Source organism: Petaurus breviceps, unplaced genomic scaffold (assembly GCF_028583685.1).
Source record: "Petaurus breviceps papuanus isolate PSGF00001 unplaced genomic scaffold, PetGlider_PUasm1.0 567, whole genome shotgun sequence".
Lineage (NCBI taxonomy): Eukaryota > Metazoa > Chordata > Mammalia > Diprotodontia > Petauridae > Petaurus > Petaurus breviceps.
Window position 1 is genome coordinate 8606578 of NW_027186383.1, and position 13415 is coordinate 8619992.

At 45.2% G+C, this 13415-nt stretch overlaps 1 protein-coding gene across 5 annotated transcripts in view; it reads right to left on the bottom strand.

Moving 5' to 3' along the window:
- Positions 1 to 1928: 1928 nt before the first annotated feature.
- Positions 1929 to 13415, bottom strand: part of EFHD1 (EF-hand domain family member D1) — a 49743-nt gene continuing 38256 nt past the window's right edge. For 3 of the 5 annotated variants that reach the window (XM_069103236.1, XM_069103238.1, XM_069103239.1), the window contains exons 3-4: positions 8502 to 8636; positions 1929 to 4758 (exon numbers count right to left, since the gene is read on the bottom strand). In XM_069103236.1, coding sequence (XP_068959337.1) covers positions 4624 to 4758; positions 8502 to 8636 — 270 coding nt within the window. In that variant the 3' untranslated portion in view covers positions 1929 to 4623. The remainder of the gene's footprint in view (positions 4759 to 8501; positions 8637 to 13415) is intronic. The other 2 variants (XR_011171354.1, XM_069103237.1) reach the window with 2 other exon arrangements.

Sequence of the window (13415 nt, forward strand, 5' to 3'; positions counted from 1 at the left end):
GAGCAGGGCTGGGGTATAAGCCCACATCGATTCTCTCACTCCAAATACAGGGCTCTCCCTACTGTGCCATAGTCTCCTAATCAATGGATATAAAATAACTTTATCCTTATCCCATCTGTGATTTTCAATGACATTAACAAAATATGAGCCATATTTAGATGAAAAAGATGGTTCAGAGGAGTTCCAGTGTTTTTCAAGCTAAAAATAGGGGGTTATTTTTATCTGTTAAAGTCCTATTTTTGTCTCCTAGAATCCAGGATGGGAAGGGAGGCCTAGAAGTCCATAAAGCTATTTGCAACCAATAACTTAAAACTGGGAGTCTGGAAACAGAGAGATTACCTTCTTGGCACAGGATTTCATAACACTTTGCAATGTAAGGTAGCCAGCTATAGCCTTTCAAAATTTGGGGGAAAAACTGTCTGGTGCACAGAGAAGCCTTGGCTGTATAAAAATAGCAAAAGCGTATTTTTAACACATGATTGAAAATGCCAAAATAGTGAGTGCATCAGGCAGTGTGGGGTGGGAGAGAGGGAGGGGGTGCAGCAATGTGCTGTGGGATGGGGCTGGGGCCCTGGAAGCTCCCCTCTCTTCCTCCCCTATTTCAGGCTGACACTTGAACCTTGGTGACTAATGGAAAGTTAATGACCTTATCTTGAGTCATTCTTCTGACCCCCCTTCCCCCAGGAATGTTCCTCCTACCCATTCATTCCACCTGCCTGCAGGTATAGCCTCTAAAGTGAAGCTGACTGGGAGCTGGCACCTCTCAGACCACTTTTAAGGTCTTGCCCTTCTTTGGGTTGTAGTTCCAGGGTTGGGAGGGATCCTAGACACCATGTTCATTTTACAGAGGAGGAAACTGAGGCCCAGAGAGGTACCCAAGGTCTGGTCTAAGTTCAAAGCCAGTGCTTTTCCCATTGTACTAAACAAGCACTTACTATGTGCCAATCCCTGTGTCCTTGGTAAACACTGGAAATATAAGTGCCTGAAACAGTTTGTACTCTCAAGGAGAAAGGAAGGAAGGAAAGAGAGGGAGGGAGGGAGGAAAGGAGGAAGGAAGAAAGGAAAGAAGAGAGGGAGGGAGGGAGGAAAGGAGGAAGGAAGAAAAGAAAGAGGAAGAAGGAAGGAAACAAGCATTTATTTAGCACCTATTATGTACCAGACACTCTGCTAAGTGCTTTACAAATATCTCATTTGGTCTTTGCAAGAACCCTGAGATAGGCACTATTATTTTATTTTAAAAACATTTTAAAGTTAGAGGCAGGAAGACAGGGGCTAAGTGACTTGTCCAGGGCTCTACAGGCTAGTAATTGCCAGAGACCAGACTTGGAACTCGGGTCTTCCTGGCTCCAGGCCCAGCACTGTCCTTCCCTACTACCTGTCAGGCATTGGGAATACAAGGACTAAAATTTGACAGATTGTGCCCTCGAGGAGCTTACACTCTATTTTTCAGGATTGACAATGCATGTACCCAAGTAAGCAGATACATGCTTACAGAAAGCCAGGGATTTCATGAGCAAGGAGCAACGTCAGCCTAGGCCATGGCATTCTATGCCCTTGGAAGACAAGACTAGTTTGGTTAGCGGTGAAAATCCTGGACAGCAGATTGGAGACAGACACTGAAGGGCTTGAAATGCCAAAGCTTCTGATCTTTGAGGCAGCAAGTCTGTCCCCAAGTCCTTGGTGAGTTTCCTGAGAAGTAGAAGAGCTGAGGCTCTTCTTAGCCGCTGACCCCAGCCTCCTGCACACGGCGCATGTCCAGCCAAACGCAGGCCTGAGAGCCCCCTGGGAGGGAGGCTTCCCCTTTGCATCTTTCAGAGATTATTGGATTACCAGGGACTTTAGACTTACCAGTCTAACCTGTCATTTTACAGATGAGAAGTAGCCAGACTCAAATCCCAGCAAAGATCACGAACAGGCCTTCTGATGCATTTTTATTTGGAATATTGTTTTATTGATGCCTTATGTTTTTACATCAATCTTTTCCAAATTCACTTCCAACTCTTCATTCAGTGAAAAAAGTTGGGCAAAAAAGTCCAACTGATGCAGTAAGCACCTTTGATAGTATATAATATTCTGCACACACCTCTCCAAGTCAAGAAACAAGCATTGATTAAACACTTATGTGCCAGGCACAGTACTAAGAGCTGGGGTTACAAAACACTGGCCCTGCCCTCAAAGAGCTTACAGTCTAACTGGGGAGGCAGCATGCCAAGAAGGGCACACAAATAAGGCATATACATAGCATTAGAGACGAGGCTGAAAATTCACTCAAAACAGAGGCTGGGTGAATTTTCCCATTTCTTCTCTGGAGACCCAGATTGCTTACTTTGTCTTGTGTTCAGGAGGCCAAAAACACTGCTCCCAGTACTATAGATACTAGAAGAGCTTTGGCTGTTCTGGGCGGGCCCTTCTATCCAGGACTGCCCTACTCAGCAATGGGAAGCCACTGAGTGACCTGAGATCAGAGGAGTAATTATATGAGAACACTGACTCCGAGTTCAAATCCCACTTTGGACACATCACTTTGGTGACTCTGGGCAAGTCAATTAACTTCCTTGAGCGTCAGTTTTCTCAGCTATAAAATGATTTCACCAGAGGGTAACTAACATTCCTCCAGCATTAGCAGAGAATGCTGGGCCTGAAGTTGGGAAGATCTGGGTTCAGATCTATGTCCAAGTTGGTTCCCTTCAATCCAATGAAAACTCTTTGAGGGAAGGGCCAATTTTGTTTTTATCTTTGAATTCCTAGTACCTGGCTAAAGTAGGCATTTGATACATGATTAATGAATGAATGAATTTGGGACCAGCATTGGGAGCTCCCCACACAAATGTTTGGGGCGGGGGTGGGTGTGGATGGGAAGGGGGGTGGAAATGGAGAGAAGACTGGTCTTGGAGTCGGGAAGATCTGAACTCAAATCTAGCCTCAGACTCTAACAAGTCGCTTAACCTCTGCCTCAGTTTTACCAACTGTAAAATGGGCATAACTACACCTACTTCCCATGGTGGTTGTGAAGATAAATGAGAATATTTGTAAAACACCTCACAAAACCTAAAGCGCTATGTGAATGCTAGCCATTATTGTTAGCACTATTATGAGCTTCCCAGTTCTGGCACTTACTATCTGCATGAGGTTGGACAAGTCCCTTCCCCTCTCAGGGCTGCTGTTTCCTCATCTGTAAAAAAATAGGGCAGTTGTCCCTTCTGGCTCCAACTCCTATCTTCAGAAAATGAGTGGTGCCCTCAGTTATGACCCGGGGACTCAGGGCATCGGGCACTTTACCAAGCAGTTGGTAACAAAGGGACTAAACCAATCAACCCTCTGACCCATTCACTCTCGTCATGTTCGTCTCTCCCAGCCATTCCATGAGCAGAAAAGCAAGCCAGTGAGATAACACTTTTTATTTACATAGTCCATTTGGCAAGGAAAACTAAGAAGGTTGAGAAACACCGATTTCTTAGAAAAAGGACAGCTACAAAAGAGATCTAAAAACCCTTGGATCTTAATAAATATCGAGTTATAAACATTCTATTTTTATTGATAAAAAGAGCTCCAAGCGCTTGCCATTCTGTGATCTATTGAAAGCTCCTTTTAATTACTCTTCCATGCCCAATTTTAACAGCACGAAGACTTTTTTTTTAAATAAAAAGGGAAAAACTCTTGAGGGTGAAAAAGGGCTGCTCCCCATGGACAATTAGAAAGGAGGAGAAAAGAAGTACTAATTATGACACCTCACACACTCCTAGAAAGCTTGGGGCACAGAGGTCTTGGAATGGCCACCTGCCATGGAGACCCACCTGTCTGTACATCAGAAGTTCCAGAACCATGATCAGGGGTTAGATTTCGGTGTGCTGCATGAAGCCTCCAATCCAAGTTGGCAATCTGACAAAATTAAAGGGTGTTGGGAAAAGGGTCCCAGTGCACATGGCTTCTTTCCATTCATGTAAAACCATCAGTGTGAGTGTAGTGGCAGAATATAAGAGGGGCTTTTAGAACTGCCACATCCTAAAACTGTGGGCTTTTGGGGGGCTGCTCAGCACCTCTGGGAGCCCTCCCCCCTGCTCAAACACTGGGGAGAGGGGAAGAATGGTTTAACAGCCTTGCCTTTGGGAGTTGATGGAAGGACAGAAGAATGCACTCTGAGAAGGCAAACAGCCTGAGCATGGGAACTGAACACAGGAGAATGGAAGAGCTGTACCTTTCTTTAGCCAAATGACCACACATTATTTCCTCTTTGAAAGGCTTGGCTAAAAGGAAGGAGATAGAGGGAAAGTAAAAGCCACCAAGAAAATGGCCAAGCCCTGGAAACTTTCGATGGGCGGAGGAGCTGTGGTTAGGTAAGAAAGGGACTATTTCCTCTCTTTTTGCAAAATTCATCTCTTTCCATCCCTGACTTTGACCTTCCCTACTCTGTCTCCCAGGGTCTTATGGAGACCAGTTTCCCCCTGGGCACAAAGCACAGGAAACTTAAGAAGAAAGGTCATCATAGCCAGGGATGACAAGGTTGCCGGTTCTCCATGGGGGACAAGGTGCTGGGCATCTCTCCCAAGTCAACTTGTAAGGCACAGCTGGTGGACATCAAGGCAAGTCTCTGAGCATGCTTAGGCACACTTGGCCTGGCAGGGCTTACTGGGAGAAGGCCGCCTGGCGTTCTCTGAAAAGAGCCCTCCGGTGTTTCCTCTCCTCCTCCTCCTGTTTCCGGGCCATCTGCTCTGCTTTGATCTCAGCTTCAAATCTGCTGGTCACAGACAGGGCATGGACCTAAAAAGATAAGACCAACAGAGCCAGTGAGAAGGCAGGAAGGAGCAGTTACTCAGCTTAGCTCACCGGCCACCATGACCGAAGAGCCCTACCGGAACAGGCAAGGGACGTCTGGGTGTGACACCTGCCTGGAATGCTCTATAACTAGGTCTTTGCTATTGGCCCACAGGAGACAGCTAGGACAAAGATGATTAAAGAAACATGTTTCAGCCCCACCAAGTCATTGGGAAGCCCTGAATGGCTCTGGAGATACAAAATGAAACAATCCCTGCCCTCAAGGAGCTTACATTCATTGGGAAAACTATGAGCAGGATTGGTTCATAGAATCGTGGGATCAGATTTAAAGCTGGAACAGATCTTAGAGACCAAATACAACCCTCCCTCCATTTTACAGAGGAAGAAACTGAGGCACAGATAGGGTCACCTAGGTAGGGTCAGAGCCAGGACCTGAACCAAAGTCTTCCTGACTCCAAGTGACTTGCCCAAAGTCATGATGGTAGTTAAGTCAGAGTCAGGACCTCCGACTCATTCCACACACCAGGTTATACTAGCTCGGTAAGCTGATCCTTGATGGCCAGGCCTAATTTCATCTTCCGGAGGCCTCAGTGCCTTGGTTCATGCTTTTGCCAACGTTTAGGGCCATCTCATTCCTGAAATTCTCCCTGCTTGGAATGCCTTTCCTGTTTCATTTACTAAATCTGCCCAAATGCCACCTGCCTCCAAAGCTTCTCCTTCCCCCTCCCCTCCCTAGCACTCTATTGCAGAAAGAGCCCTCCTAGCTCTAAACCTCTAATTCGATGAATAATATTTAGCATTTATACGGCACTTTTAAGGTTTCCAAAGCACATACTTTACAAATATTACCTCATTTGGTCCTCACAACAGCCCTGGGAGGTAGGTGCTTTTATTATCCTCATGTTACAGATGAGGAAAATGAGGCTAAGAGAGTTTAAGTGACTTGTTCAGGATCACAAAGCTAGTATCTGAGGTAACATTTGAACTCAAGTCTATCTGTTGTGCCACCTCGTGGCCAAGTGAGGTGTTGCAAAAAGGCAGATTTGGTCTGGATGTCAGGAAAATTTAAATTAGCTGTCCTGAAGCCACAAGGGCTTCACAGGGAGGAAGTGGGCAACCCCTCCCTGGAGGTCTTGTGGGTTGGATGACCACTTATTGAAGGTGTTTAGAGAGGGCTGGATGCAACTGCGTCCAAATGACTTGGGCAAACTTTTGAATTGGAGCCCCTATCCCCTTTCTTTTACCCTTCCCCCCACCCCCACCCCCAGGACTAGTATAAGATGACCAGGGCAAGCCTTCCTCAGCACCCATCTTCCTGCTGGGAGTGGGAGTGGGGCAGTCCTAATCCTGATTCTGGAAATTGGAGGAGAGGAGGTTGGACTGTCTGGGAAGCTTCAGAGTAGACTGGCCTCTTCCTTCTCTCCAGCCCCCATAATGGATTTAGCTTCAGACTCCAGGAGTCCTAGTTCAGGCCTTGAATACCCCAATTGTGCAATATTCGATATCATTCAGTGTCTGCATTTTATCCTTCTCCTGGCCTCTATCCAGGCACAGCCCTATCTTTTTCTAACTTGTTGCCAACCCATTTATCTAGCACAGTATGCCGCATACAGCAGGCATTTCTTAAGTGTTTGCTGAATAGATGAACAACTTTTAGAGATGAAGAAATCCAGGCTCAGAAGGGAAGGTTTGCCCAAAGTCAGGCAGGGCTGGGAATTGACCTGAGGGCTGCTGATTTCTTTACTGGCCTTCATGGGCAAATCTCCAGAATCACATTAGTCCCCAGAACCAACCACCTCCTCAGCAGGGAATGAATAGAGCAGCAGGTTCCTGCCCTGTAGGCTTCAAGAATATGAACAGAGCCCGACTTACTGGAGCTAGGAGCAAATAACAACTGTCATTGACATTGTATTTTAGGATTCACTAAAGGCTTTCCTCCAGCCAGATTTACCAGGTCAGGTGGAAGGGAGGACTACAATTAATCACATTTTACAGATCAAGAAACTGAGGCTTACTCATCATCACAGATTCAGAGCTGCATGACTCAAGTCCAGGTTCATAGACTTGATGTGGAAGAGCCCTCGTGGGAGGGATAGAGTGGAGCCACCCACAGCAGGAAGGAGGGTCTAGGACTCTAGACCAGTCCCCTCATTGTCCAAGCAGCAGCGGTTGGACTGGAGCACATGTGGAGCTCAGCTGAGCCCCCCTGGCTCTGTGAAGGAGACTGGCCCACAGAAGCCTCCTTTTTCTTCTAAGAAGATTTCACAACAGAGGCTTACCTTGGATCAGAGTATCCACACATCTGGGAGCCAGCCCACAACTTATCACTGAATGTGCTCTGAACCTTGGCCTCAGCATTTAAGAAGAATGGCATTTACAGGCCATCCGGCCCAACCCTTTTATTTTAAAGATGAGAAGGGGGAAGGGTCTACGCATTTATATAGTCCTACTGTGTGTCAGGCACTGTGCTCAGTGCTTTTACAAATGTTATCTCATGTGAGGCTCATGACAACCCTTCAGGGTAGGTGGTATTATTATCCCTATATTACAGTTGAGGAAACTGAGGCAAACAGAGGTTAAATGCCTTGCCCAAGTCTGAAAAAGTAGAGAAAACCTGACAGATGCATTGATGGAATTATTGTGGATTATATTTACAACATTCCTCCGATTTCTCTGTCTAATAACCCTGTCAAAAAAGGAAATGAAGGTAGTTGGACATGTCATTGACAGAGCCATAGTGACTCTTGTTCTCACTGCTTCCTGGACGAAGGATGGAATCTTATGGAGGCAGAATATCCCCAGCCCATTTTGACCAGAGCAGAGACTGAACATGGGGAATAATGTGGTAGAGATGGAAAAAGGTAGAAGAAAGATCATCTCCTGCTTTGCCAACATCTTTGCAAATTATATCTCTAGTATCTTATTTAGAAAATATCTATTAAATTGTATTTATTCCTTAATCCCTTCTGATGATTGCTTCCTTTTCTAGCTGTGGACAAACCCTTAAAGATACATTCTAGAATATGACATAAAAAAGGATATGAAAACTGTTACATATTATGCCTGTTTTGTTAATCAATTGTATAACTTGAATGGTTTCCTCTGTTATTATTAGCCATCCACCATATTTTGTATCCCCAGAGCTTAGCACCTAGTAGGCATTAAATATATGTCTATTGACTGACTTTTTGTTTACTCCATATCTTGCTTTATGTACATCTTGTCTCCCCAATAGAATGTCAGTTCCCTGAAGACAGGAACTCCTCCATTTCTCTCTTTGGCTCTCTGGTGCTTTCTGCAGGACTTAGAATTTAATAAATGCTTTTGATTGATTAGCCCAAGCTAGGGTCTTAGAAAATGCTTCCTCCTGTCCCTCTTTCCAGAGGTGGAAAAGTAGAGGTGAGGAACCTTATCAGGCATATTTGATGTATTGGTCAGTTTTGCTGGGCTACTTTTCCCCCTCTTTATTTTTTAATCCTATGACAGACAGCTCTCTGGGTAGGGAAGGGTTGAGGGATATTTTTAGAAATGAAGGTGATGAACAAATAAAAAATACCAATAAAAACGAGATCAAGGAATGAATTACAAGTCAACTAGCTGGACTGCTCCCAAGTTCAAGAGCAGTCGGTTTCTTTTTTCTTGGACTAGCAAAGGGGTTCAGGGACAGGAGCGGAAGTCCCTTAGGGGGAGAGCTGTGAAGGCAGGTCAACAACGATCCCCCCTCTTACCTTGGCTTCAAAGAAGTTCTTGGCCCCTTTTACTCCTTCAGTGGCCACATCGATCTCCGAGAGCTTTGCCAGAGACATCAAGCCACTGTCCTCCTCCAGCTCCCCTGCAGCTGCCTTTCGGAAAATCAGCAAAAACTGCCAGGGCAACAAGGAAACGGGCCTGAAAAAAATCTTCGTTCCCATCCTACCAGCTCCCCTTTTTTTATATTATCACACACACACACACACGTAAATATGTTGTCTTCTCCCTTTAGATTGTATGCTCTTTGAGGGCAGGGGCTTTCTTTCTTTTGCTTTAATTTGTATCCTCGGCATTGAGTAAGTGCTTACTAAGTTCTTGTTTCATTCCTTCCAGCCAGTTCCCTTCTCTGGTTCTCTGTTTCTTCATCTGCAAAATGGGAGATCTAGACTAGATGTTCTAAAAGGACCCATCTAATTCTAAATCCAGTCATATAAATGATGACCCCTGGGCACTCCAAAAAGCTAAGGCGCACTCTGCGCAGCAGCCAGATGGATGGTGTATGACATGTTTCAGCAGCTGAAACAATCAGAAATTTACAGGAGACAAAAAGTATATTTACATGAGGAAAAACCATGGAGAAAGCATTTGAGGGAAAGTCAGTGGAGGAGAAAACAGAAGAGATTTTATCACTGAAGTATATACTCTAGACTACCTGGGCTAAAGGAGGAAAGAGATGAGGAGTCTGGGAAAGTGATCACAAGCCTAGCTCAGAGACATTTTATAGTAGTGATGGGGATGTCAGGGGAGGCCAATACAGGAGAGACACAAGAAGATGAGAAATAAAATTCTGACAACACAAAAATGTCCAACGAAGACAGAAAATGGTGCTTGCCTAGAGGAAACCAATGTGGATTCACAGGATACTCACCAACTGACATTTTAAAAAGAAATGTATACGGGGTGGCCAGGTGGCTCAGCGAGTAAGAGCACTGGCTCCAGCGTCGGGATGACCTGGATCAAATCTGGGCTCAGATACTCAGCACCACACCCAGAAATAACTGGCCATGTAACCTTGAGCAAGTTACTTAACCCCGATTGCTAAAAAAAAAAAATGTATAGGGAAGTAAAGCCAAGTAACCAGCAGGAGATGGTTATATAAACAAGTGTGATGATCCTTTACAAATAGTCAGGAGTGCTAAAAGTGAGGGTAGTTGAGACTGGTAATGAAGAAAGCCAAGAACACCAGAAAGGGCTTTTTGGGTTGTTTTTTAAGTGTAATGGGAGAAAAAGGAGAATCAGAAGAAGGGACAATGCTAACTGACAAATAAGACTTCTACTCGAATTCTGTTTGTTTTCTCTGCCAGGAGAATGAGCTGATACTGGAGATAAATAAGGGGATAATTTGAGAGCTCCAGGTTGTCCTTCTCCTTCACTGGCCCAAATAAAACTCTAATCCTGGCTCTGAGAGAGCCAGAGGATGTGTCAGCAGAGCCACAGCAAATGATCATTCAAAGATCATGCAGAAAGGGAGAATTACCTAGAGAAGGCCAAATGATGGCCTGATCATCCCCCAAAAGGGAAGAAAACAGCCACCTACAGACCAATGAGCTTGACTTGGATTCTTGGCCAAGTTCTACAATGTATCCTTGAAGGGAAGGAAGCAGCATTGATGACAAGGGATCAAGGGATAGATACAATTTACTAGCCATAATAGATACGTTTGTTTACCTTTTTTGAGGCCTCTCCTACATTATTCCCTGTATGCAGTCTCTGCTCTGGCCAAAATGGACTGGGGATGTCCTCTCTGCATAAGGCTCAATCTCCTACTTCCATACCTTTGCCCAGGAAGCAGTGACAACAGGAGTCAGCATGGTGTGTCAGTAACATGTCCAAATACCCTCATTTCCTTTTTTGACGGGGTTATTAGCTGGAGATCTAATTCACAAACATTTCATCAAAGCATCTTCTCTACCTCCTGTTATTCCCTCCTGGGTATCTATCTCCCCTTCCGGTTATCCTGGCCGGGTACAAGCTTCCATTTTTTACTGCTGTGCACAGGTCTGACCCTACTTTCCACCTCTCCCGAGACCTTCTTTCAGCCTCCCACTCAGCACTCTCTCCTCATTGAAATCACCCTGCATTATTACTATATAAGTCACACTTGCTTACTTAGAGTGTGTCATACTTCTGACTAGGCTCCCTGAGGGCAGAGACAATTCATTTTTGCCTTTGTTTACACTCAGAGCCTAGCTCACAGTGCCTTAGTAGGTGCTTAAATCAAGTGGAATTGAATATTCTTTTTGACAAGGTGGGGAGGCATAAGTCATGTGATTATGCAATCAAGTGGTCATGGAAGGGCTAAATGGCCAGCTTTAAAGTGCAGTCAATCTTCAGATCTTATCCTTAGAAGGAAGTCTCTAGGGGAGTATCCTGGGGATCTTTGCTTTGGTCCTGTGTTTAATATTTTTTTCTTGCTTAACAAAATTTCCTGATGACACAAAGCTGTAAGAGAGACAGAGTTCAGGTGTGGAGTAAGGAGGGTCCCTGCCAGTCCCCTAATCACATATTTTGAGAGCTGGAAGGGAAAGGAGGGCCCCTACCCAGCTTGTAGCTAACCCTCCTGACATCCCACAAGTGACTATTTTTATTTCTTCCTGGAAGCTGTGATGGGATCAACATTGTTCTGACTCTTTGGTCAGAGTTTCCTGACTTCCTCTTCCCATGAAAGCTGATTGGTGCCAACTTCCTGGTGTGGGGCCAAGAAAGGCCCCAGCAAATGTAGTTGGTGTCTCTCAGACTTGGTGGCTGCCCATGACATAAGCAGACTCAGTTCCATGGGGATGAGGGGTACCCCATCCAGAGAAGCAAAGTGTCATTGCATTTTGAATGCTTTGCATTGAATGCTTGCAAAGCCAACTTCCTTTGCTCAACACCTCATGCAAACCTCATTTCATCCCATCATCAAATCTGAACTAAGGGTGCTGGGATTAGAACCAAACCTACAGCAGGAGTCTCCTTCAGCAACGGGGACTCACTCCTTACTATGGTGGCCCAGTCCACTTTGGAACAACTCTAATGGTCAAAGACCTGGGCTCATGTCCAGCCCCCAACACAAGGCTGTGTGACTCCAAACAACTCAGTTCACCTCCTAGGTCCTCTCGAAGACTAAAAATTACTGAGGCCTGGCTGGTTGGCCTTGAAGGAAGGAATTTCCATGCCAGAATTTCCCTACACCTCTGAAGTCTTGAGTCTGAACAGTAACAAAAATAAGTACAAAAAACCCAACGTGAAGCCTGGCCCCACATGGCAAGTGCTAGTTCTGACTCAAGAGCAGAGTGCTCCACCTGGGGGTTGTGAACATGTTTAAAAACAAACAAGCCCAAAGGCACAAAAATATCCATTGATTCTTCAGGGTCCTCTCCTCTTTGAACTAAGCACCCTTACTCAACTTTTCCCAGAGATCCTTAGCTAGCCCTGGTCCCAGGCCCCTAACCTGCCTGGGTGCCCTCTTCTGTTCCAGAGTGTCCACATTCTTCCTAACAAGGAGGCCCTAGTTACTACAACTGGACTGCTCCCGCCCCTTTTTCCCCATTTGTCTGAAACGGAGATTCAGACGTCGTTTACAAGCCTGAGCTCTGGCAAGTGCTTAAGGCAGAGTCTGAAGTTCCCAGAGAAAAGGACAAGTCATGAAAATGATGCTTCAGCTATCAGGTATGGAGCGAAAAAAGTGACTGTCCTAGGGTCCCACAGCTACAGAAGTATTTCAGGCAGGATTTGAACTCAGGTCTTCCTGTATCCAGGCCCACTGATCACTCTGCTCTACTGCCTAAGCAGTTAGGGCTATTCCACTTTGAAAGCCCACTTTACTGGAAGACAGAGTAAGAAAATGGCAATAATATGTAATAGGGTGGGCAAGGTAGGTTGGGCCTGGATTGTGAAAAGTTCTAAATAATCAAGGAGTCTGTATTTGCTCTTAGAGGTAACAGGGAGCATGTGTGTGTGTGTGTACATACACAAATACACATACATATGTACGTATATGACTGTATATTTAAAAATTCATTTCAAGAGTCTAGAAGTTAAGTCTCTGAATTTTGCCCAACTCTCCCCTTGACCAAAGATAATCTAGAGTCTGAGAATTCATCAAATACTGATGAAGCCCTCATTACGTGTCAGGCACTGTGCTAAGGGCTAGAGATACAAACGCAAAGTCAGAACAGCCGGTGACTTCATTAGCTCCATGATCCTGGCCAAGTCTCTTGCCTCAGTTTACTCATCTGGAAAAAGATCTGGCCTTGGTGAATGAACTCTAAGGCTCCTTTCCCAGCTCTCCAGTTGTGATCCTATGGCCACAAATATAGAAGTACAATAATGATGATGAAGCTAACTAGCATTTATATAGCGTTTTAATGTTTGAAAAACACTTTAGGGTGGCTAGGTGGTGCAGTGAGTAAAGCGCCAGCCCTGGAGTCAGGAGGACCTGAGTTTGGATTCAGCCTCAGACACTTAACACATACACACACAGACAAAACCAAAAACCTTGGGCAAAACCACAGACTAAACCAAAATCCTTGGGCAAGTTACTTAACCCCAATTGCCCTTCAAAAGACAAAAAAAAAGAAAAAGAAAAACACTTTATATATTCTTCCATTTGATCTCCAGAACACTCTGAGGCAGGAGCTATCATGATCCCCATTTTACAGATGGTCTTCGGAAGCCAGCCACCCATCCACCCAGCCCCCACCCATCCATCCACCCATCCATCCATCCATCCATCCATCCATCCATCCATCCACCTGTAATGGGAATGCAAATTTGGAAGATCTTCCCTGCCCCTAGGCTAAAATGCACCTGAAGCCTGGGGAGGGAGGCTTGTTTTTCAGTAGATACTTCTTGATTGGCCAGTGAGTCAATAAGGTTGTTACATTCTCTGAGCCAGGAGAAGGCTATAT